A 22,867-nucleotide genomic window follows, 5' to 3' on the forward strand; every position below is an offset into this window, starting at 1 on the left:
TGACTCTTGTTTTGAGATGAGTCTAGATCCTGCCTTTGGCAATCCCATTTCCCCACAGTCTGGGATCGAACTCTATCCTCCAAGATGAACCATTGAACACTTGTGGGACCAGCTTGGGCGTGCTGTTCGTGCCAGCGTGACCAACACAACCACGTTGGCTGACTTGCCACAAAACTGGTTGAAGAATGGGATGCCATCCCACAGCAGCGTGCGACCAGCATGAGGAGGAGGTGCCAGGCTGTTGTGGCTGTGTACGATTCCTCCACACACTACTGAGGCTCCTGTTTCTTAAATTGCAATGTGGGTTGTTTGTTCAAACTTCAATCATCCAATCCACCAAACAAGAGTCAATGACAAAATAAGTCGTTTGGCAGAGAAGATTTGGCAACATTTTCCTGGGTGTGCAACCCACATACTCAGCTCTGCTGCTCATCCCACAAATGCATGTTCCTTAAAAATGTGGCTCCATTTAAAAGGGAAATAAACAGGCTTTCCAACAGTATAAGATGTATTGCCAAAACGCATATTTTAAGCAAGGAAATAATATACCAAACACAAATGTAATTTTTGTGCTAGGTTTTGTGGCAGGCAGGAATACGGTGAAAACTTATCCCATTTTCTTTGTTTGGAAAAAAAGAACAGCACTGCCATGAGAAGAGGTTCTGCACCTCACCACAGAAAAGATGTGCACAATAAATAATATTGCATGAAAATAAATACAAAGTTGTTTTTTTGTAGTTTTTTTTTTTATAAACTTCTGCTGCAAACATTACATTTACCTCAAAGCATATAACTGAAAATCTAAGTATTGAGCTTTCAATAGTGCAACACTGTAACAGCACAAGACAAAAGAGCAATTGCAATACCATATCCCTCTTTTTCGTTAACTTTTTTTTAAAAGTAGCTGTTATTCAGAAAACATGTCTGGGAATAGTAAGTCCATCAAAAAAACGTTCGAAATCAAAAAACAGTTTGGCAAAAATGGCAAAGTCCTGGTGTCTGTGGGAGGAAAAATAATTAGTTTGAAGCACGAGAAGACTTTCAGAGAAGCTTTAATCAATATGAGATAAACACAAGTACGGTCCGTCCATCCATGGATGGATGGGAGCTGTTGTCTGTCTATATTTGGTGACATGCAAAAGTCTGAGTACGCTGGTCAGTGGTTCATTCACTGTAGATATCTGTGAGCATAAGTATCCAATTCATGAAAAGCAATTATTTAAATATGATAGTCTTTACATATTTTACAAGTCCGTCCATTATCTTTACCAGCTTTTAATCCTGTTCAGGATCTGCTGGAGGCAATCCCAGCTGTCAGTGAGTAAAAACTGGCGCCCAGCCTGGATAGATCAGAGGTTACTAGCACTGTTTATACCAGCAAATAGTTTTTAGTTTTTTTTTTTTCTTGGCAAAAAGCTGAACTTTGTTTTGAGAAAAGACTTTTAAATGGTACAGCTTGTTTTTATCCACGGACGACAGCATCTCTAGCTCCACGTTAAGCATGCCGCTATTCAGAAAACATGTCTGGGAATGGTAAGGCCGGCAAAAAGAAACGCTGGAAGCCAGAAACCCTTAGTGTACACTCCTTTTGGTATGGTTTGCAACTTTTGGGGAGATAATTGTATACCATTCTTCATTAATGAAGACTTGTATTGTGTTGACTACTTCAGTTGATGCATCTTACTTTTGTACTTGATTTGATGTTAAAATTAACTATCAAAAAGCCTTTTGTGTGTTTTTTTTTTTCTTAGTCCTTTTTATGATCACCCTTTTGTTTTTTTAAAGGAAATTCTATTTTTGATTTATTAGTGAAAAATATTTTATTTTATTTATACTTTTTTTTTTTTTTTCTCCCCTCTCTCATTTGATCTTTCATGACTGCCCTGACTGAAAAAAGGACCCTGCAACACTTAACATAATTATAGACAGGCAGGTTGTGTGGTCTGAGTCAGTATTTAGAGAGATTAAATTATAGAGGCCTGACTCTAAATCTGAACTACAGCAACGTATCGTTACGAGCTCTGTCTGCTTCTAGTTGGTGTCATTTCTGCAGCCCGTGATCAAAGATTAACCCGGACGCCTGAACCATATTAACCAAAAAACAGTCCTGAAAAAATCCAGATGGCCAGGAATTGACACCGTAGATAGCCGAACTATAACTAAACCAAATATTATTTAAAAGGAGGAAGAGAAAAACCCATACATTTTCTTAAAGACAAAGTATGAACACTGCGTTTGTGTTTTTAAAATGAGTGTTAGCGTGTGTGTGTGAGTCGGTTATGTCATAGGAAATGAGTAAGCTTTGTGGTGAGGCTTTTTTACTTTCCTTTCCCTGAAGTGTGTGTGTGTAGAGGAGGGTGTTCACCTATCTTTGTGAGAACCTGAAAACTAAAGGATTTAAGTTTAAATTCAGTCTTTTTTTTCTCCTGTCCTGACTTCCACATGACTGTTGGATGCTTAAGATATAGTTTTACATTTAGGATTTGGGAAGGGGTTTGTGTTGTTTGAAACATGGCGGTTTTTATTTTGCAGTGCTGGTTTTGCTTTTCTAAGGAGAACTGATAGTACAGACTTTAAGAAGACCAAGGATTCGGATGGTGTTTTAAATTAAAGTTGAGTTCTTGGATAGACACACATATGAGTTTGTTTTTTTGCTTGCTGGGGGGGGACAAGGAAACTGTTGGATGACAAACATACCAAACATGCAGACCTCATTCCTAGGACACATTACAAACGGCAGTTTTACAATGTATGTTAACATTTTGGTTGGACTAAATCAAACTAAACCAAACTTCTAGGACTAACACACACAATGTGCTGAAACTAAACTGATCTTCGCATGTGTTCAGTTGGACTGAAACTTGCTTACAAGAGCAGCAACATGTTTTTATAGTTCCTTTCTACTCCAAGGACCACTCAAGGCATTTTTACAACAGGGCTTTCTCTCACTGGCACGCAGACTCCCGCTTTCCTACTCGCTCACTCACTTTAGATTGTGCTACATGGTTCCTCTCCCAGGATTTGAACCATACGTACTGGAGGAAGTTGATACACAGCGATTCAAAATCAAAAAAATTAAAAAAAAATCATACAGAGCTTACCAAACACAGAAAGCTGTAACTATCAAGTTTACCATTGTTTTCCCAATTTGCTGCCAAGAGCTCAATCTCCAGTTTTATGGTTTGCTCTGTAGTGCAGTAAGTTGCCCATAAAATCCCAATGGTGGACTTGAGTCAGTAAATCTACTCTTTATGTGCATGTACTTTGGGACAAAGGAGGGAATCCATTTAAGTGGCTTAGCTAAGTTATAGTTGACCATTTTATTTACTTACTTGTGTATGTAAATGTACTGACTGAAGGGCCTCTAGCATAACTGACATTAATTAGCGCTACATTAACTTAATTTTACCTTGTCTCGGGAGACGGTCCTCCGCTCTCGGAGTAAACAGGTGGAGATGCTGCAGCATTGAGGACGTACTGTTGTGGTATCAAGCGCTGTCTTACAGGGAATACGTGCAACAGTGTTGACCTTGGTGTCCAGCTTGAAATGCTCCCCCACTTTTGACATTTTCTGCCTTTTTTGTGCCTTTGTCTTTGCTTTGTCGCCGCCTTAGTCGTTACTAGGGGTGGGCAAAAATATCGATATGGCAATATATCGCAATACTTTTCCAGCCGATTCAATATCGATATTCAAAATTTGAATATCGATTTATTTATTTTTATTTTTTATTTTTTAATCTTTTTTGATCTTTTTTTTTTAAATCTTTTTCCCATTATATCCCCCAGTGCTCCTACCTAAGTTACAGTCCTGGGCATTGCCACTCTCTACCAACCCTGGGAGGGCCCTGCACTGAGCTCAGGTTTTATTTCACGTTTTATTTAATTTTATAATTTATTTTTTATATAACACAATTGCCTGTCCTTAAAAAATGAAAAATAATGGACAGAGGTTTATTTATTTATGGATTTATATCTATACTGACTGATCACTGTGCCTGTCCTTGGTTTTAGTACCATCTTTCTTGTGTTTATTATCATTTGCCACATAATTAAAGCAACCTCATACTAAATTTAATGTTAATTTCATATGATGTAAATAATATGAAAAACATATACAAATAAGTTGTAACTTTAGCTTGTATAGTTATAATAAAACATTGTTTTGACTCAGTTTGTCCCATGAAATGTCACTATAATGTGATGAACGTGCAACTCAGATTTTAAGATCCATCACTATCATCTGATGTACATATATACAACTTGGATTTTAAGATGTGTAATGCATTTTTCGGTGAACTATGTAGAATATAATAATCGGGATATCGCATAATCGGGATATCGCAATGTGTATCGTATCGTGGCTCAAGTATCGTGATGCGTATCGTATCGTGAGGTCCTTCCCAATACCCACCCCCTAGTCGTTACCTCTACGTCCATAGTTAAAACCAAACATAACTGCCGCCTCTGTCAGCGCGTTGTGCCGCATTAAATGTAGTCCGGGCGAAATACCCTGCTTTGAGCTGGCAAAATTAAATGATTCCTCGAGGCAGAGAAAATTCCTCGATCATTTTTTGTAATCGAATTACTCAAATTATTCGAGGAATCGTTTCAGCCCTAGTGTTATCTTATTATAAGTTGCTGCTGTGGAGATACCGTAGTGTCAGATGGGAGCAGATGTGCTTAGAGCTGTCCAGTTATGATTGGATGACTTGGGATGGATTTTTAAGCCCGGCGTGATCGACGCACTCTGGTCCCCTCATCTCTCCTGGTTGTGGTGAGGCAGCCGGGTCACTACAGATCTGCAGTGACTGAAAGACCTATTTCAATCACTGTTCAATCCCCAGATTATCGTCACAGTCATTAGTTCCAACACTGCCGATATTTCCAGAAAAGGATCAATTCGTCACCGAGAAATATGCAAACTGATCTGAATTTATTTGGCATAAAATGTGATCTAAAGATTCAGTCTGCTGATGTGAGCCATGCCTCACAAAAAGGACGGGTTTATCAAGCTGGAAATGGATATCAAGTCAATTTGGTGTTTTACACATCCATCAGTCAACAGTTGGACATTGTCTGTTAATAGAAACTGTTTAGTACTGTGGATCCTGCTCCTAAAAGATGCCTGATGACTCTAAACGCGCTAAGCAGAACGATTAGTGAAGTAAATAATCTACGAGCAGGGCTGCAACTAATGTTTATTCTGATATAGGGCTGTTCGATTAATCGATTTTAAATCGTAATCGCGATTATGTAATTAGAACGATGTTAAAATGTGAAAATCGTAAAATCGATTTTTCACTTTTTTTCTTTTTTCTTTTTTTTTATTTATTTATTTTTTACCTTGTCTGCACACATTTTAATGATTGATACCATATTAATGATTGACGGAATAGCAAATGTAATGACTGACATTACACACCTCTACCTCCTTCATGGGTTTAGTTTAATTAGAAAATGTCTTGTTTTATTTAATTGGAAATATAACTTACTGTATGTTTGCAAGTGCTGATTTGCAGATTTTTTTTTCAGAGATAAAACTTTATATTTTATTATATTTTTTAAAACTTTTTTTCAACTTATTTTACAGAGTTTTGCACTTTATTCATTCATTTTTGGTTTAATAAGAGCAAAGTTTGCACTTAAAGCCCAATGGGGCAAATGTTCAATAAAAAAACAGCATATTTGAAATCATTTCTTTGCCTTTTGTCAATTCATAAAATAATCGTTATCGAAAATCGGATTTTGAGAGAAAAAAATCGAGATTTTATTTTTGGGCAAAATCGAACAGCCCTATTCTGATAGTCGATTAGTAATCGTTTTAAACTATTAGTCGACTAGCTGAATCTCATAATTGTTAAATGGCTCTTATTTAGTCCTTAGCTTTTACATTTTGTATGAGATTGTTTTAAATGATGTGGTAATTAAAAATAGAAGACAAAGATGAACACGTCATTCAAAAATACATCTTTTAATTAATTTTACTGCCAGTCGCCAGGGTGTTGCATCGCTGCCGCCATGTTCACCTGGCGCTGTTGTATATTGCGCATGTGCAGCTCTCAGCAGATATAGGAAGGAAGGAGATGCCTCACACTTTCATTGGAGACTATTTTTGTTGATTAGTTGTCGCACCCCTGCCTACGAGTAACAACTAAAAACTCAGACCCCCATAGAGATGCAGTGGATTGACCTTAAGCCAGTAACACACGCTATCATACACCACGTAGCACCTTAAGCTTGTCTGGTCTCACTTATTAACATTTTATTTCAGTCTCTGTGGAGAGTCTGTTGCTATCCTCATGGCTGGGATATACATTTCTGCAATGCCAATTCACACAGGCCTCATTCTACCCCGCTGAGCTTTCTGTTGCTACTTCTCAAGGTGGTACGATGGCACAGCGACCCAGCTGATGTTAACACTGACCAGGACTCGATTCAGCTACATCGAGGACACTTGGTTCTCCCTCATTTTCCGTTCACTATCAAAATCAAGATCCAAAATGCTTACAAAGCAAGAAGTAAACAGTCTCTACCTTTTAGGACAGCAGAGTACCGGTAATCTTATTTTATACTAAAATTATCCTTTGTCACTGTGGCATTTAGAGAGAGAATGGGCTGCATTCTTGCTCTGTGGTGCTGCTGTCGTCCAGCTGGTCACTATACTTCATCAGCAGAGCAGCTGCTTTCCATGCTGGTTTTAGGACAGAGGTGATGAAGGAAGGAAGGAAGGAAGGAAGGAAGGAAGGAAGGAAATAAAGGGGAGAAGGAAGGAAAGGAAAGGGGAGAAGGAAGGAAAGGAAAGGGAAGAAGGAAGGACAGAACGGAAGGAAGGAAGGGAAGAAGGAAGGAAGGGAAGAAGGAAGGAGAGAACAGAAGGAAGGAAGGAAATGAGGAAGGAAGGGAGAAAAGAGGAAGGAGAGGAGGAAGGAAGGAAGGAAGGAAGGAAGGAAGGAAGGAAGGAAGGAAGGAAGGAAGGAAGGAAGGAAGGAAGGAAGGAAGGAAGGAAGGAAGGAAGGAAGGAAAGGGGAGAAAAGAGGAAGGGAAGAAGGAAGGAGAGAACGGAAGGAAGGAAGGAAGGAAGGAAGGAAGGAAGGAAGGAAGGAAGGAAGGAAGGAAGGAAGGAAGGAAGGAAGGAAGGAAGGAAGGAAGGAAGGAAGGAAGGAAGGAAATAAAGGGGAGAAGGAAGGAAAGGAAAGGGGAGAAGGAAGGAAAGGAAAGGGAAGAAGGAAGGACAGAACGGAAGGAAGGAAGGGAAGAAGGAAGGAAGGGAAGAAGGAAGGAGAGAACAGAAGGAAGGAAGGAAATGAGGAAGGAAGGGAGAAAAGAGGAAGGAGAGGAGGAAGGAAGGAAGGAAGGAAGGAAGGAAGGAAGGAAGGAAGGAAGGAAGGAAGGAAGGAAGGAAGGAAGGAAGGAAGGAAGGAAGGAAGGAAAGGGGAGAAAAGAGGAAGGGAAGAAGGAAGGAGAGAACGGAAGGAAGGAAGGAAGGAAGGAAGGAAGGAAGGAAGGAAGGAAGGAAGGAAGGAAGGAAGGAAGGAAGGAAGGAAGGAAGGAAGGAAGGAAGGAAGGAAGGAAGGAAGGAAGGAAGGAAGGAAGGAAGGAAGGAAGGAAGGAAGGAAGGAAGGAAGGAAGGAAGGAATGCATGCTGTCACAAAGTTCTCCTAACACAGGAAAACATGTGATCTCTAATCTCGTGCCCCACACCCACCCTCCAGACTGTAAAATAACACACTGCTGATATTTATTTACACATCCACCATCCTCTCCACTCCATTGGTGGTTGAAACGTTTATTATATGTTGGTTTACAGTGTGAGGCTAACAGGAAATCTGTAAACATCATCTGTTTTTTTTTTCTTCCAGTTTGATGATGATTTGGGTGAAATTGTTGACCTGAATACACAAGGCAGAATACCTGTCACACTAAAAACCTGTTTTCCTACTGAATTGATTTCAAACTGACCCCAAAATAAGAAATTGATGTGATTTTTAAAATGTCTAAATACCCAGTGAACTTGATGATGCGTAATCGTTGAGACTGAGCAAATATTTATTTCAGCAATGATTGTCAAGGTCTTTGTAATAAACCTGAGCACAAAAGACTAGACCTTTCATTGTTGGACATGATCATTTGACTCGGAGCCTCTGAGGTAAATAAAAAACTGTTTACCCAGAGTGAGATCAATGCTTATGGTGAAATCACACTATGCAAACTTCGGTGCATGGACTGATGTACCTCTGCTTTCTGTGTGGACTTTATTCAGACTCAATATCCAAGTGATTATTTTGCTTTTAGCTGCTTTTGTGAGAGGCCTTTGTACCTGGACAGGGTTGCACAGTCAGGCTCTGTGCTAACATACCTATATAGATCTTAATCCCGCAGTTTAGATGCCTGTCAGGAACTTTCTCCTGAGCATCTCGCCCTTCCCAGATGCAAGAATAAAAGTAACTTTAACAAATATGCACAAGTGTGTTGATGATGCAGTATCTGCCCTGACTTGTATTCGTTGTATCCGCCAGAGTCAGAGGTGCTGTGGTCGTAAACAGGTGGCGGGGATTCGAGTTCTGAGTACTAATGGGAATGATGGCACCTCTGTTGGCTGATGTAAAATGCATAAATAAAAAAAAATGATGGCTATATATTGTATATCTGTACTAAATTTTAGACTTGTTTTGTACGGGGAGGAAGTTTGTTTGAAATGAATGTAGGTCACCGATCTTTGCAGGAATAAAAACTCGACTCTTGTTTGAACCTTTCGTAACAAATTTGTTGGCTTAAACTGTCATATTTATCAGTAAATAACAAATGCCTTGGAAATGGCAATAATGACATAACATTTAGTTTTATACCACTTCTCTTGCTTAGAGCACTTTTGGTTGCGATGTTTGTTTATGGTGCTGAGAATCTTTCCTGCTGTCAAGACACTCTGCTCGTCTGCACTTTTTTTTGGAACCTTTTTTGCAATAAATGTTGTTTGGGTTGCAATGTAATTTGTTGTTCCACAGATAACATTATCTTTTATGATCTGCTGTTTGATGTTCCAAGTCCATATTCCCCATATAACAGTTTACTGATAGTAAACTTCTAGTGTATAAGAGATCTTTTGCATATGTATAATTTGTATTACTTTCCATTGTCTTTATGGTTCTTTTTTTTGCCTTTCTTTTCTAACTGCCAGATGATCTGTTCATTTTAATAAACCCGCACTCACCAGGTGTGTTTACGTAAGACGGAGCTGGGAGTAGGGCTGTGCGATTAATCGATTTTAAATCTAAATCGGATTTATTAATCACAATCGATGTTAAAAAAAGGAAAATCGGAAAATCGATTTTTCTTTTTTGCAGCTGGCTGCATTACAGACAGAGCCCGTCTAGTCATCTTTGTTTGGTCAAGAAAATTGTAAATGTTGTCACTTTACTAAACTCTTACAGTATCTTTCACTTAATTCCCAATAGGGAAATTTTTTGCTATTTTTCTTTAAAAATAAAGATAAAATATTTGAAACAATTTATTCCATTGTTTTTTGTAGTTTTACCAAAAAAATCGAAATTGAAAATCGGGTTTTCAGAGAAAAAAAATCGGGATTTTATTTTTGTCCAAAATCGCCCAGCCCTAGCTGGGAGGTAGAGGCTCCCCTCCTCAGGGTGTTTTTTCTTTCATTCATTCATTCATTCATTCATTCATTCATTCATTCATTCATTCATTCATTCATTCATTCATTCATTCATTCATTCATTCATTCATTCATTCATACGCCCACCACTTTGGGAAACACTACTTGAAGGTGAATTAATTATCAGTAGAATATTACTACTTTGTCTTTCTTTGTTACAGATAAAAAGTGTATCTCTTGTATGAGGTGGAGGGTCATCTGTTTTTGATTTTTCATATAACTGACTTTTCGTCTGGGCCCACAGATATTCCCCTGGTCAACTGGAAAGCAGCGCTGGACTTGATCTTGATGGACATGGAAATGAGCAGAGAGATGAACGGACAGAGGAAAATGTTCAGATGACAACTATGCTGCCATAGCTGGTCAGCTGACAGCTCAATGAGACAGGCCTCCTTTTGGCATCAGCCACCCATCATCCGTCCAGCCATGTTGCTAAGAAGGAAGCTGTGCGTCGCTTTGGTGATTGCTGCCGTCCTCCTTCTCATGCTTGCAAGCCATAACATTCAGAGAAGGCATTTCCAGCCAAAGGCAATGGTCCAGCTCAACAGCCAAACCATGCCCATCGGCAGGGAAATGGGTAAGAACATGCTCTAACAATTATTTAATTGCTTTGAAGAACTGGAGTGTTTTTATCATTTGAGATGGCCAGCAGAAACCTGGATTATATCATAGATGAAGGTGTGAAGTAATTAGCAGTATTTCATAACAGCAATTTACCTGTTCAGCCATATCATATAAACCACCTGTCTAAAATCATCTGGGTGTTTAAATTGGCTCTGACCCTTGGGGGTAGGGATGTGTATCATTAGGAATTTATCGATACCAATACCGATACTCCTTAGCAGTACCACGACATGTAATTTAGTGTATGAAATGAAGACGTTACAAGATGGTAACATATATCAACGGTGGTAAAATTGATAATGCATTCCCCTGAGTAAATTAATTACCAACTTAAAGGGGACCTATTATGGCATCTAATCCCTATTTTAAACAGGACTTGAATGTCTTAAAAACAAGCTTTTGATTGTTTTTGCTAAATTAATTAGAAATTCAGCCTCTGAGCCATGTCTTTGTCTTCCCAGTCTCTAACCTCATTATCTATGCGGGATTCTGAGTGGGCGGGGCTATGATAATGAGGCACTGTGCTGATTGGCTGCCTGAATGACGTGATACACCGCTACGAAAAAATGGCGGAAGCTCCGGCCGGCGGAGTTAGTTGTGGCCGTGGTGTCACGCTTCGCTCTCGTCATTACGTAACGAAAGGGAGCAGAATCTGAACGCTCGTAGAAACTACATCACACTGGATGGCTCATCCGGGCGGCTGTACAGACACTGCAGAATTTGGATGCTTTCCTCCTTCTCCGAGTTGGCAGGCTCAGGGGAGACCACTTATATATGTTAAAGCAATAAAAAAGTTGTTTTTCCTAATAGGTCCCCTTTAATGATTCATAATCTCACCTTGACTTGATGATGATGACGGAGCAGTGTTGGCGTTCGATGGGCTGCTAACTTGAGCCGAAGCTTCATTACGTTTGATAAAGTGAGCCCACACCTTCGGCCGCTTAGCTCTGACGGCCGACATATTGACCTATTGGCTAGAGCAGGGGTCGGCAACCCGCGGCTCTAGAGCCGCATGCGGCTCTTTAGCGCCGCCCTAGTGGCTCCTGGAGCTTTTTCAGAGATGTTTGACCTTTTTTTCCCTTTTTTTCTTTTTTTTTTCTTTTTTTTTCCTTTTTTTCTTCTCTTTTTCTTTTTTTTTCCTTTTTTTCTTCTCTTTTTCTTTTTTTACTTAATTTCTCTTTTTCTTTTTTTTACTTAATTTCTCTTTTTTTCCTTTTTTCTCTTTTTTAATTCTTTTTTCTTCTTTTTTCCTTTTTTCTTCCTTTTCCTTTCCTTTTTAATCTCGACATTTCGACTTTTTTCTTGACATTTTGACTTTTTTCTCAACATTTCAACTTTTTTCTCGACATTTCAACTTTTTTTCTCGACATTTCCACTTTTTTCTCGTCATTTCGAAAAAATTTTCAAAGTGCATAATGAAAAAAAAAATCTTCCCCCAGTTATAACTAATATAGCTACATACAGCATGTGTTGCCTTCATTCTAAGGCTTATACAAGACTTTTCATCTTTTGCGGCTCCAGACATATTTGTTTTTGTGTTTTTGGTCCAATATGGCTCTTTCAACATTTTGGGTTGCCGACCCCTGGGCTAGAGAAAACAAGTATCATTACGCAACAGTTATGTTGCTCTGGGTAGACTGTCTTTAAAAAAAACACAGATAACAGTATCGTTTGTCCAGAATTTTTATTGGTACTCTGGTACCGGCCATTTAGGAACCGGTACCAAAAATACCGGCTCTCGGTACACATCCCTACTTGGGGGTGTTGATATTGAGTGACCTGGGTTGTTGTGCAGCACATCGTGACTCATTGTTGCATTATTGCAAGGTCGGGCAAGTTATTGGTGGGTGGTACGAGTAGAATTATTGTCCAGGTGAATGGAGAAGACCCAAAGTTCCCCAACAAATCTTAATAGTAAGGAGGTGGTCATTGCTTTCTAATTCGCTTGTCAAGTGTTGTGGCTGATGATGCCTGCTTTTCCCACTTTACATCCAGAATATCAACAAGGATGTTGACATTTGTGCAAAGCAACGATGCTTTTTACTCTATTGTCTAAAATTATTTATTCTTTGAAAGTCCCATTTGAACGCTCCTCAGGTGGTCAAATGTTGTCTAAATGTTTTCACACATAAAATGCCATTGTAGATCTTAAACTAAGTGCGATAGATCGTGAGTTCGCAACAGACACCACGAGGTCGGGGCTTGCAGATCGGTCCGTCAAATATAAAGGAGAGCTCCCATAATACATTTCTGTCTTTGTTTGCAGTGGTTGAACCCACAGCGCCTCCGGCTGTCTTGACTCGTCCTCCCGCCACCAACCCTGATGCTGAGGAGGGGGAGGGAGAGGAGGAGGAAGGAGATGATGAGGAAGAAGAGGAGGAGGAGGAACAGCAACAAGAGAAAGAGCCTAAAGTTGACCTCACAACGGGTCAAAGGTATTGGAGGTTATGAACTGCACTCTACAGTTGATGTGGTTCATGTTTGACTCTAGCCTGTCATGCTTTTCCAGGCCGTGTGGTTGTTCAGAGTCCTGCATTTCAGACGTGGGGGGGTCGGACTGGTTCAGCCAGCGCTACGACGGTAAACAGGAACCTATCCTGCGCAACACCAAGCAAAACTTTGACCCTGATGCGCTCACATGGTGGCTGGTGAGGACATTCAGTTAATTTCTCTTCATGTTACTGTCCAAAATAAATGTCTGCCTGTTGAAATTATAAAATTAAATGGTAAGTTACACACCCAGCTAAGTATCAAGCTTTTAATTGAGCCATTATATTTTACCTAAAGTAAATGAAATAGTTAAAGAAATAGTTAAAGAATATTCCACTGGTACTTTGTTTCATACACCGACAAGTTAATGTTAAAGATAAATCACTCTTTTTTAATTCTTCATTTGCTCTTTAATACTACTTATGTTGCATTACATCATTGAGTCTCACTATTAAAAAAACAAAAAAAAACAATGGTGAAATGTTGCCTATATAAAGGGTAGTTTTTACCTTTTTGGCTTATAATGAAGAATAAGGTTTATTGGACCTAAATGCAAGGAATTTTGAAGTCCCTCTGTTTTTGACTGCTGGCTGTTGTGTTGCTTCAGCTGTCTGATGTGTGGCGTATCGTGTTACCGACTCAGGCCAGTTTCACTTATTGTAGTGACCTAAATTTATACAGTCGTGCAAAACTGCTGACTCAGAAAATGCAAACCTTAGGGAGGGAGCTTGATTGGAGTCCAGCAGTCCACTCTGCCCTTAAAACTGGCCGCTAAGAGACCTCTTGTGATTTGGCCAAACCATATCTGATGAAACACACGTTGACTCAATTTCCTGGAGCCTTAAGCTGTTTCACAAAATAACTTGTGGCATTCTCCAGTGGTTATGGCGAAGTAACAGTGTCTTACTCATCTTAACTGGAAATTACTGCTGGTTTCTCTGGATTGGAAGTGATTATACACCTCAGCATTTGTGTCAACACAGACGGGCTGAAAAAACAAATGAGAGATTACCGGTAGCTTTTATTTGAAGACCAAAGGAGAATATTAATGCAGCAAAGGCACCGTGTTTCAGCTGGTGGTCTGGACCAGCCATGAACCGTTTCCCAAAGTGGAAATGTTCCAGATTTATATGAAGCTTTCTGTGGCCTACACAAGGAGAGAAATGTTTGAGTCTTTCCCCTGCATTTATAGATTGAGTCCTACTGCAGAAACCATTAGTAGATTAAAAGGAGGAGGGGTAATAATGCCGCAAACATCACTCTGGTTCATAGTTTGCAGCACGAGTGTGAAGCTGAAGCTAAACATGTATGTGATTCACCATTGATTAATAAGTAAATCACAGAGAAGTATTTATTTGTTTACAAGGACCCTTTTTTTCATCTCTACTGTCAGTTCTCTGTCTGGAGGGGATTGTGTTTCTCTAGATGGCTCTAAATCCTGCACACGGGTCCTTGGGGGTTCATAACTGAATCATTAAATCCCCTACAGAGTATTCAGCGGTCTGGCAACGATAAGACTTTAGAAGAAGTCATGTCACAAATGTTCCAAGTCGTTTCCTCGCCCACTGTGGACACCAGGCCCCTCCCCTCTCGTTGTCGTCGATGCGCCGTCGTTGGCAACTCTGGGAACCTACGGAAGTCCGGCCACGGCAAACTGATCGACTCTCACACCTCTGTGATCCGGTAGGTGTGCTGGTCCACAGATTACTCAGCTCTCATCCATCTCCTCCTCATGATCATCTTTCCTCCCCTTTTTAGAATGAACAAGGCAGTAACTCAGAATTTTGAAAGTGATGTTGGAAATCGGACAACGCATCACTTCCTGTACCCGGAGAGCGCGGTGGACGTGCGTCGTGGCGTCAGTGTGGTGCTGCTGCCGTTCAAGCTGCGAGACCTTGAGTGGCTGACCAGCGCGCTGTCCACCGGCGACATCAAAATGTACGACACACGAACACTGACGCTCTTAAAAACGTAGATATGTGAAATATTTACCACATTTAGACAAAGTGAATCAGATGTTGTGTTTAATGTACCTGAAAATGCCATGTTTTTCTAGTCCAGAAACTACAGCTTTTACTGGTAGTAAAGTAGCGGCACTGAAACCTGCAGCTGCAGACATGCTTTCACTGTCTGGACCACAGTCTCTCTCTGTGTCACATATACGTGTCTGGTTAGCTGGAGCGACTACCAACTCAAAAACCTACATGACACAACCCTGTTCCTTTTTTTGGAACTGACAAGTATGTAATTATGGCATTCGGCGAGCCGTTCAGATTTGCAGATTATAATCACATCACAGGCCTAGATTAGAGCGTTATCCAGCCGCCCCATCTCAATTCAATCATACTTTATTAATCCATGAAAGGAAATTGTATGCTTGTAGTAAAAAGTGTAATGATATCACAACTTCAATCGCTGGCATCAGGACTTTGCATTATTCTCAGATCTGATTTTCATTATGTAAGACCTGACGAGACTGGATTATCTGAATCGTCCTGCTATGTTCACATTCCTGCCACCTAAGACACTGCTGTTATTTTTAATCTTCCTCTCGCTGAGCGGACCACAGTCAGGCCGTCAGTTGTAACATCCACTTGGTAAAATCCACTTCCACTGGATCTGGAGTGCACTGGTACGATCCTCACGGTTAATCACTGATGCAAGGTCTCCCTTAAGCCGAGGTGCAAAAGGTGATTGAGCGTTGTCTAAAAAAGTTTTTGTGGTTTTATTTCTTATTTTCTTCTTTTTAAAGAGTCGCTTAAAGGTTCTGAAACATCTTAAAGTCACCAAATGTAGTTGGCAGCAGTGTAACTCCATGATTGTGGAAGATTAATCTATTGGTCCAGTGGTTGTGCAGCAGGCAATCCTGTGTATTTTAGATTAATCCTCGTCAAGAGAATAAAGGAGAAGATGATCAAGTTTGGTGTTGAGGACAGATGGTGGTGGAGTTTACAAAAAGAGGGAAATGGCTGTGGTGCAACATGTATTTCAAGAAGAGGGTGGGGTGAGCATGCGTGTGGAGAGCGTGGCAAGGCCGGTAGAGGACGGTGGTACGTAGGATGACTGTAGTTGAACAAAAGAGGACGATGGCAAAGACAGCAGAAGATCAAGGGGTGAAAGTTGCTGCTGTTTGAACATGTCATGAACATGCTACACAGATTTAACTGTCTGCTTCCCCTGCGACCAGTAATGAAGTCTGTGTGTTTTCAGGACCTACATGAGGGTTAAAGAGAGAATCGAGGCTGATAAGGACAAGGTAAACAAACACGTCACGATTTCTGCTCACGGCACCAGCTGCATTGATTTGGCTCTCCACCTCCGTTTTTACAACTTCTGCAGAAAAACATCTGCTGTAATTGTTGCTCCGACTCTTAAGTCTTTCTATCTTTTTTGTTTTTGTTGATCCATCTGTGAAATAAAACGGGGTTGGTATGGTAAACGTGTGTGTACCTGTGCAGGTTCTGGTGGTGAATCCAGTCTTCTTCAAGTATGTCCACGATCGCTGGACTGAGCATCACGGTCGCTATCCATCCACCGGCATGCTGGCCATCATCTTTGCTCTGCACACCTGCGACCAGGTAGGAGGACGCTGCCAGGCTTTCATCCATTCGTCTGCAACATGGGGCCTTTTTATGTTTTGATCTTTTGTTTATTTACCGTATTTTCTGGACTATAACTCACTCCGGAGTACAATTCACACCAGCCATAAAATGCATAATAAAGAAGGAAAAAACATATATAAGTCGCTCTGGAGTATAAGTTGCATTTTTGGGGGAAATGTATTTTATAAAATCCAACACCAAGAACAGACATGTCATCTTGAAAGGCAATTTAAAATAAAAATAGAATAGAGGCAACAACAGGCGGAATAATTGTATGGTATGCTTACGTTACATGACACAACTGAGAACGTGCCTGGTATGTTAACATATTAAGATTTATTCAGATAACTATAGCATAAATAACATGCTAAAAAGTTTACCAAACCATCAGTGTCACTCCAAATAACTCAAATCCAATGAAATCTTCATCCGCTGTGTCACTTCTAAACAACTCCGCTAACTCCGGAGGTAGAAGATGCAACGCTTCCTCTTCTACGTCGCTTACATCAGACTCAGTTGCAGTTCGCCCTCTTGCAGTGTAGTGTGAAAATAACATGAGAAATGATATGATAAATGTGTTAATAATTTCACGTATAAGTCGCACCCCCGGCCAAACTATGAAAAAAACGCGACTTTTATTCCGGAAAATACAGTATTTAAAAAGGTGTCTTTAACCTTGCCTCCCTGGTGTTCAGGTATCGGTGTTCGGTTATGGGGCCGACCAGCAGGGTAACTGGCACCATTACTGGGAGGAGAACCGCTACGCCGGAGCCTTCAGGAAGACCGGCGTCCACAGTGCCGACTTTGAGACAGGCATCATCCACCAGCTCGCTGACAAAGGCAAAATAACTCTACACCTTTGACACAACCACTCGCCTGACGGAGGATCTATTAGCTGAGCTACTGGCAGACTCGTTCCCCGATGCCTCGGCTACAGATTCAGCGGCTTGCTTGAAAACCAAGAAACTGTCCCAAAGACTAGCTAACAGACTGAAATCTCTAATCGGCTGAGCTCCATCTGAGTTTGGCTGAAGGAGATTAATCAAATACCTTACTTGCCTTGAACCGGGCATGCTGGATTGATGATGCTGATCCTGTAGACCTTTTTTTAGGTGCCTATGGACATAGTTGTCAAAAGCGGAGTTGCTAAACACGCATTAGCTGGGCAATAATCAAATCGCCCCCTTGTGTGGACTCCTGCTGGTTTTAATGAGTCCCAGCTCATGTTTTAGTTGAACTGTATCGCCCGTCCTGCGTCTGCAACCGATGGGATTGACCACAATGATCTTTGCTCTGAGCGGGAAAGAACCACAGACTTTATAATGTCTTTTTTTCTATTGGATTTTATAGACATACAGAGAATATCTTTTATTATTATTATTAATTTTTTTTTTTTTTTTAATAAAAGCACTTTGTCCTGAAGAGAAAATGGTGGAAATGGGCCTTAATGTTGCTTTGCTGTCCAACCACTTAGAAGACTTTCTGCATTTAAAATTTTTTTTTAATCATTTATCCATCCATTTACTTTTAATTGACTAATCACAAACCATCCTGAGCAAAATGAACCCGGCAGAACGGAAGAGGATGAAGCTTTCTGGAAAGCGAACTGTTTCAACAACACATGGACCTGGAGGACTGAGGGAGAGGAGCCTGTGTTTGAGTCTTCAGTGATGGTTCAAAAGTCCAGGTATTTGGATGATTTTGCACAAAACAGGAACCAAGTAGTTTTGCAGAAATCATGACATAAGTACTTTTTTTATGGGGGAGGGTCTTATCATCCATCAATATCAGCGACGTGGAAATCGTTCTGAAACAAGGTGGAACGACTGCAAGAACACGTGCAACTGTACCAGCAGCCCTTCTGCAAAGTGTTAGGAGAGAAGGGGGGAAAAAAATCATTCATGAAGATATTTGGGGCTTCGTACTAAAGCCCAAAGCTGCGTTCTCGTTGACATCTCCGGTGATGGGATATGAAGGACACCACCACGACTTTGAAGATTTATTAAACAAACCGTAACATGGATAAGAACAAACGATTGGTAACATGACGAGTTTGTGCAACGCACGGATTACTAGAAGCTGTTGGGAAGTTGTACTTAAAGTTAAACCAAAAAGATCTAACTTCTAGACTGGTCCAGCAGGTAGGAGGCCGCCGGTCCGCCGTTGTTGCACCTTTTACTGTGAATGTACAAAAACAAACTGTTGCTGATTGTCAGTCACACTCAGTTGAACGTTTGTGTCTGGGTTTACTCTCGAAAAAGCTTTGAGACATCATCATACACATTCAGGCTGGATTTAGGACTGCATTAAAAGTGTAATTACATAAATTGGCCACACTTAAAACTTCTTTTTCATCTTTTTTGATGATGGGAACCCTAAGACATGCGTTGTGGTTTCAAAGCCTCTTAAAGTGTCAACATAACCGATAATTAAGTTTTCAGCAAAAACATTCGAGGAAAGGGGGATGATCCGTGTGGATTACAGCAGGTTTGAACATGTGAATATGTTGGGCTGCTACCAAATGTTTCCACGCAGATTTAAACCCACCTATCTTCCTGAAGCGGGTGTATTTGTGCATCGTTTCGACCAGTGCTCCACGATCTCAACACTGTGACTTGTACAGAAAACGGCACTTCCAGTCTCTCCTTGAGGACATTAAGACCTGCACACAGCTGTCTACACATGCAGGTTGTATTGAGAGATTTAAACCACATCTACTTCACAGCGTCACCCATCCGACTCGTCACGAGAGACACGTATCCAGAACTGGTGTTTTTAAAATATTACGAATTCTGGACTAATTATCAAATGACCAGTAAACTCTGGGATGACTGACGACTCTACCAGCGTACAACGAAGTTAATTTCCCCTGCTAATGTCTGTTGATTAATAGAGATGTCCATCAAAGCGTGACACTAACCAGCACTCCGTCGAGGCCGTGTGTTTAACAGTTCATTTAAAGCAGCACAAAACACCTTCTGTCTCGTAGGAAGCCTCGTCCTGCTTTTATGGTCTCTCCAACTTTAGAGTCTCATCCCGGCCGTCTCTTATGGCAAGTTGCAGTCCGGCTTCGCGTCACAGATCCTTAAAGTAACGATGAAATAGAAAACGTAGGAGTGACTGAGCCAAACGAGAGTAAACCTCCACACCTACAGGGGGAGCTGCTGAACTAACAAGCTCCTTTTGTGCTGCTTTTAAAGATTGAAATGCTGGATGTTCATTTGGAGGCTGTGGCGCCGCTTCAGTTTACCTGTTGGTCTGCAGAAAAAAAGAAACAAAAGTCACCTGGTAACTTTAAATCCAAGTGCTGCTTTGCCATAGGCCTTATTTGAATATGAAACATCTGCTGGTGGATTTAAATGTTTTCATACGCTTCATGACTTTGCTTTTGTTCTGGAAAATTCTTGCCTGTGAAGGAGTTTAGCTGTCGATGAGCTCTTGAATGTACCACAAACCTGAGTTCAGCCACTTAATGACAGAGCAGCTGTGCTGCCGAGCCCTGAGCTGCACTTCACATCTGGATCTGAGCTTTTTATTGTTGACGCGCAGAGTCTCTGTAAACAGATCCACTGTCAAATTGTGTTTGCTGTGACTTGAAATCCAAAGTTGTGCTTATTGAATTCTCTGCAGTGTGGGAATGTAGTTTTATTTCCAACAGGAATGTAGCAACGTGGTTGATTTTTAATCTCCGATCTGACGCTTGTCACTAACAGATGTTTATGATGGAATTACATGCAGATTGATGCTGGTTCAGCTTTAAATCATTGAGTCATTGAGCTTGATTCTGCAGTAAAAGTTTCACTTTAACAACATGCTGGTTATCAGTTTTTGTACGTAGACAAGTTATTTTTGGTTTTCTGTGGTTTCGGTGTCACTTTTAAAATAAATTTAAATCAGAATCATGAACTGTTTTTTGTTTTTTTATTACAACTTTTCTGTGATTTGAAACCAATAAAGATGCTAAAAATTATTTTGATAAACTTGACATCTGTTAACTTGTGGCTTGAGGTGTTTATAACGTGTTATGCAATCATGTTAATCTAAATATTTAGTTTTGGACAATATGACGAGGTTTTATTATAAGTGAGGATCTGTATTATCAGTGTAAAGATAAAATTTAATGTGTTCATATCTGGCACGCCTGCAGTTACGATGCTCTAACAAGTACACCAACTGTTGGGTGAAACAGGAATTGTGTTGAAGGCGTGACGCAGTCAAGAGTTTAGTGGAACTGTTACGGTTGACGATTAACAAATGTGTGGTTTACTGCTCCATCTGGCCGCCGCTTCAAATGAGCCACATCATACACATGAAATTTACTGTAAATAACACTGATAAGATAAGACTTGACATCGAGATGCTGCAACGTGTGCTAAAACCTTTATGATGGAGCCAAAGCCATTCGATAAATTTACTTTAATTTATGTTAACATTTAAATTTTCACAACACTTGTCTTGCACTTGCAACTATAATAGCATTACAGATTTATAATTGTATCTAAATGTAGCTCCTTTTTTAAAAAATAAAAGCTCAGTTAACGTACCATTTGTCAAACATTTTCTATTCTCAAATACAATATAAAGTTTAAAAAAAAAAAAAAACAAGTGTATTTGTCCATCACCACCTAAATGTTGCATTTGTAAGGATTTGTATGAATTTGTCCACATTTTTCTAAAACTTTGGGTTTATTCCAGATGTGCAAGAAAAGGATAGTTGAGTGTTTGTAGAGGAGATTATTTCTGCTGATAAATGCATATTAATTTAGTAAAAGTTTAACGGTGACGTTATAGGTGAGTTAGTCAAAATCCATGTTTGATGAGAAGCTTGAGTAAATCTACCGGTAGTCTATAAATGAGACAATCCAGCAGCAGATGTCTGTGATGCTTTTAAAACGTAGTTGTCATGAAACGCATCATAATAAGCATTGTTGAGATTTTTTGTTTGTTTTTTTTTTTTTTAAATGAGGGTCTTACATGATCAACTAAACAATTACTGATTAAACAACTTTCAACAATTGTTTCCCAATTAGGATTTTAGTTTTTTTCTTGATATAAAAAGTCCAGACACCTTAAACAGTTTGTTATTGTTCAATATTATCAAACAAGAAGTAATTCTGGTCAAACCGGCAGTCGTTGTGCAACATAATCAGGTTTACAGACAAGTAACAGAGAGGGAATGTCGTGTTGGAAATTACTTCATTTGCGCCGAGTTGAAGACTAAACATCGTTAAAAAAAATTAAAAAAAAAAAAAAGAAAATGGGTCTTACAACCGACTTCTTTTAACTTTCATTAGAGTAACAGTATCTTTTTTTTTTAACTTGAACAGTTTTCCATGTTTCTGTGGTAACACCGACACGCAGAACTTGATCTCTGAAAATATTGTTCAGTTATGCCCTTATTGAGAAAAATATCCTGTATAAAGATCAAGACTACTTGAAGAGTGGCAGAGATCTGCTGCTGTGCTTTACTCTGAGGGGTTGTGACATCGTGGGGCAAGAAGGCAGCTGGAAATATCAGACGTATCTCCTTTCAGGTCAGGTCTCCTGTGAAATCCGCCCTGTTTCAGAGACCAGTTTTTACCTGAATGTTGAGATTTGGTCTTCAGTAGCCCAGGATAACGTTTGTGCTCTAATCTGCTTTAAAACACCCGTTTGTGAAGAGGAGTTGAAACACAGCAGCAGCTGATATTCAACACAATCAGTCACATCAAATAAATGCGACACAAACGAGAAGTTATGCTTGGTTTCCAAATAAAACCGCCTGTGTTCCTGTGACGTGACTGATATCACATCCTTATTTAAGTATCTTTAATCGTAACTGAATACACAGTCTCTGGAGACGCGAGTCACGGCCGACCTGTTCATGTGAGGTCGTCTCCTCGGCAACGTCACCTCACCTGAGCCAAACAGAAATGGCGTGTGGCCTAAAAGGCTTTCCTCAAAGGTCATCCACATTGTTTCCGTGGCAACGAGTCTTCAGGAATGCCAGTTGCCGTGGCGATAGTAGCTGAACTGCCATTGTGTGAACTTCCAGGGCGCCAGAGGTAAATTTTTTTTTTTTTTTTTTTTGTTTGCTTCTGACCCTGGGAAGCAGAGTTTGCCACGGCTCAAACCTCTCATCCGATCCACTGCACATCTGGTTCTGCCTTTTAGTTCAAGTATCTGGTTCCTCTGGTTCTGATGTGTAGCTGCGCTCGCCTGGAGTCGAGCCGGTTCCCGGTCCAGTCCCAGTTCACATCATTCAGAGAGCAGCTGGACGAAGGAGGACGGAAACAAGCCTCTTTGGTCCGGTTCGTCCTCTATGTAACCGTGCTGCGCGTGCACACACACACACACACACACACACACACACACACACACACACACACACACGTTTATCAAAAGAGGGTTCGGGATATTTGAACCACTATAATCTGATTAATATTTTAACATATACAGTTGTTCGAAAAAGTGTTTGCCCCCTTCCTGATTTCTTATTTTT

The 22,867-nt window shown here is 40.3% G+C and overlaps 2 protein-coding genes across 4 annotated transcripts in view; one reads left to right on the forward strand and one right to left on the reverse strand.

Annotated features, from left to right (window-relative positions):
- The window catches only part of LOC133448449 (CMP-N-acetylneuraminate-beta-galactosamide-alpha-2,3-sialyltransferase 2-like), a 22,445-nt gene extending 2,153 nt beyond the window's left edge, over positions 1-20,292 (forward strand). The window contains exons 2-9 of the mRNA XM_061726980.1: positions 9,915-10,247; positions 12,561-12,729; positions 12,804-12,942; positions 14,274-14,467; positions 14,543-14,722; positions 15,995-16,040; positions 16,243-16,362; positions 17,082-20,292. Of these exons, the coding sequence (XP_061582964.1) occupies positions 10,049-10,247; positions 12,561-12,729; positions 12,804-12,942; positions 14,274-14,467; positions 14,543-14,722; positions 15,995-16,040; positions 16,243-16,362; positions 17,082-17,249 (1,215 nt within the window). The 5' untranslated portion in view covers positions 9,915-10,048 and the 3' untranslated portion in view covers positions 17,250-20,292. The remainder of the gene's footprint in view (positions 1-9,914; positions 10,248-12,560; positions 12,730-12,803; positions 12,943-14,273; positions 14,468-14,542; positions 14,723-15,994; positions 16,041-16,242; positions 16,363-17,081) is intronic.
- unm_sa1614 (un-named sa1614) overlaps positions 18,335-22,867 on the reverse strand; it is a 36,072-nt gene continuing 31,539 nt past the window's right edge. For all 3 annotated transcript variants that reach the window (XM_061726978.1, XM_061726977.1, XM_061726979.1), the window contains one exon: positions 18,335-22,698. In XM_061726978.1, the coding sequence (XP_061582962.1) occupies positions 22,624-22,698 (75 nt within the window). In that variant the 3' untranslated portion in view covers positions 18,335-22,623. The remainder of the gene's footprint in view (positions 22,699-22,867) is intronic.

This window comes from Cololabis saira, chromosome 8 (genome assembly GCF_033807715.1).
Source record: "Cololabis saira isolate AMF1-May2022 chromosome 8, fColSai1.1, whole genome shotgun sequence".
Classification (NCBI taxonomy): Eukaryota; Metazoa; Chordata; class Actinopteri; order Beloniformes; family Belonidae; genus Cololabis; species Cololabis saira.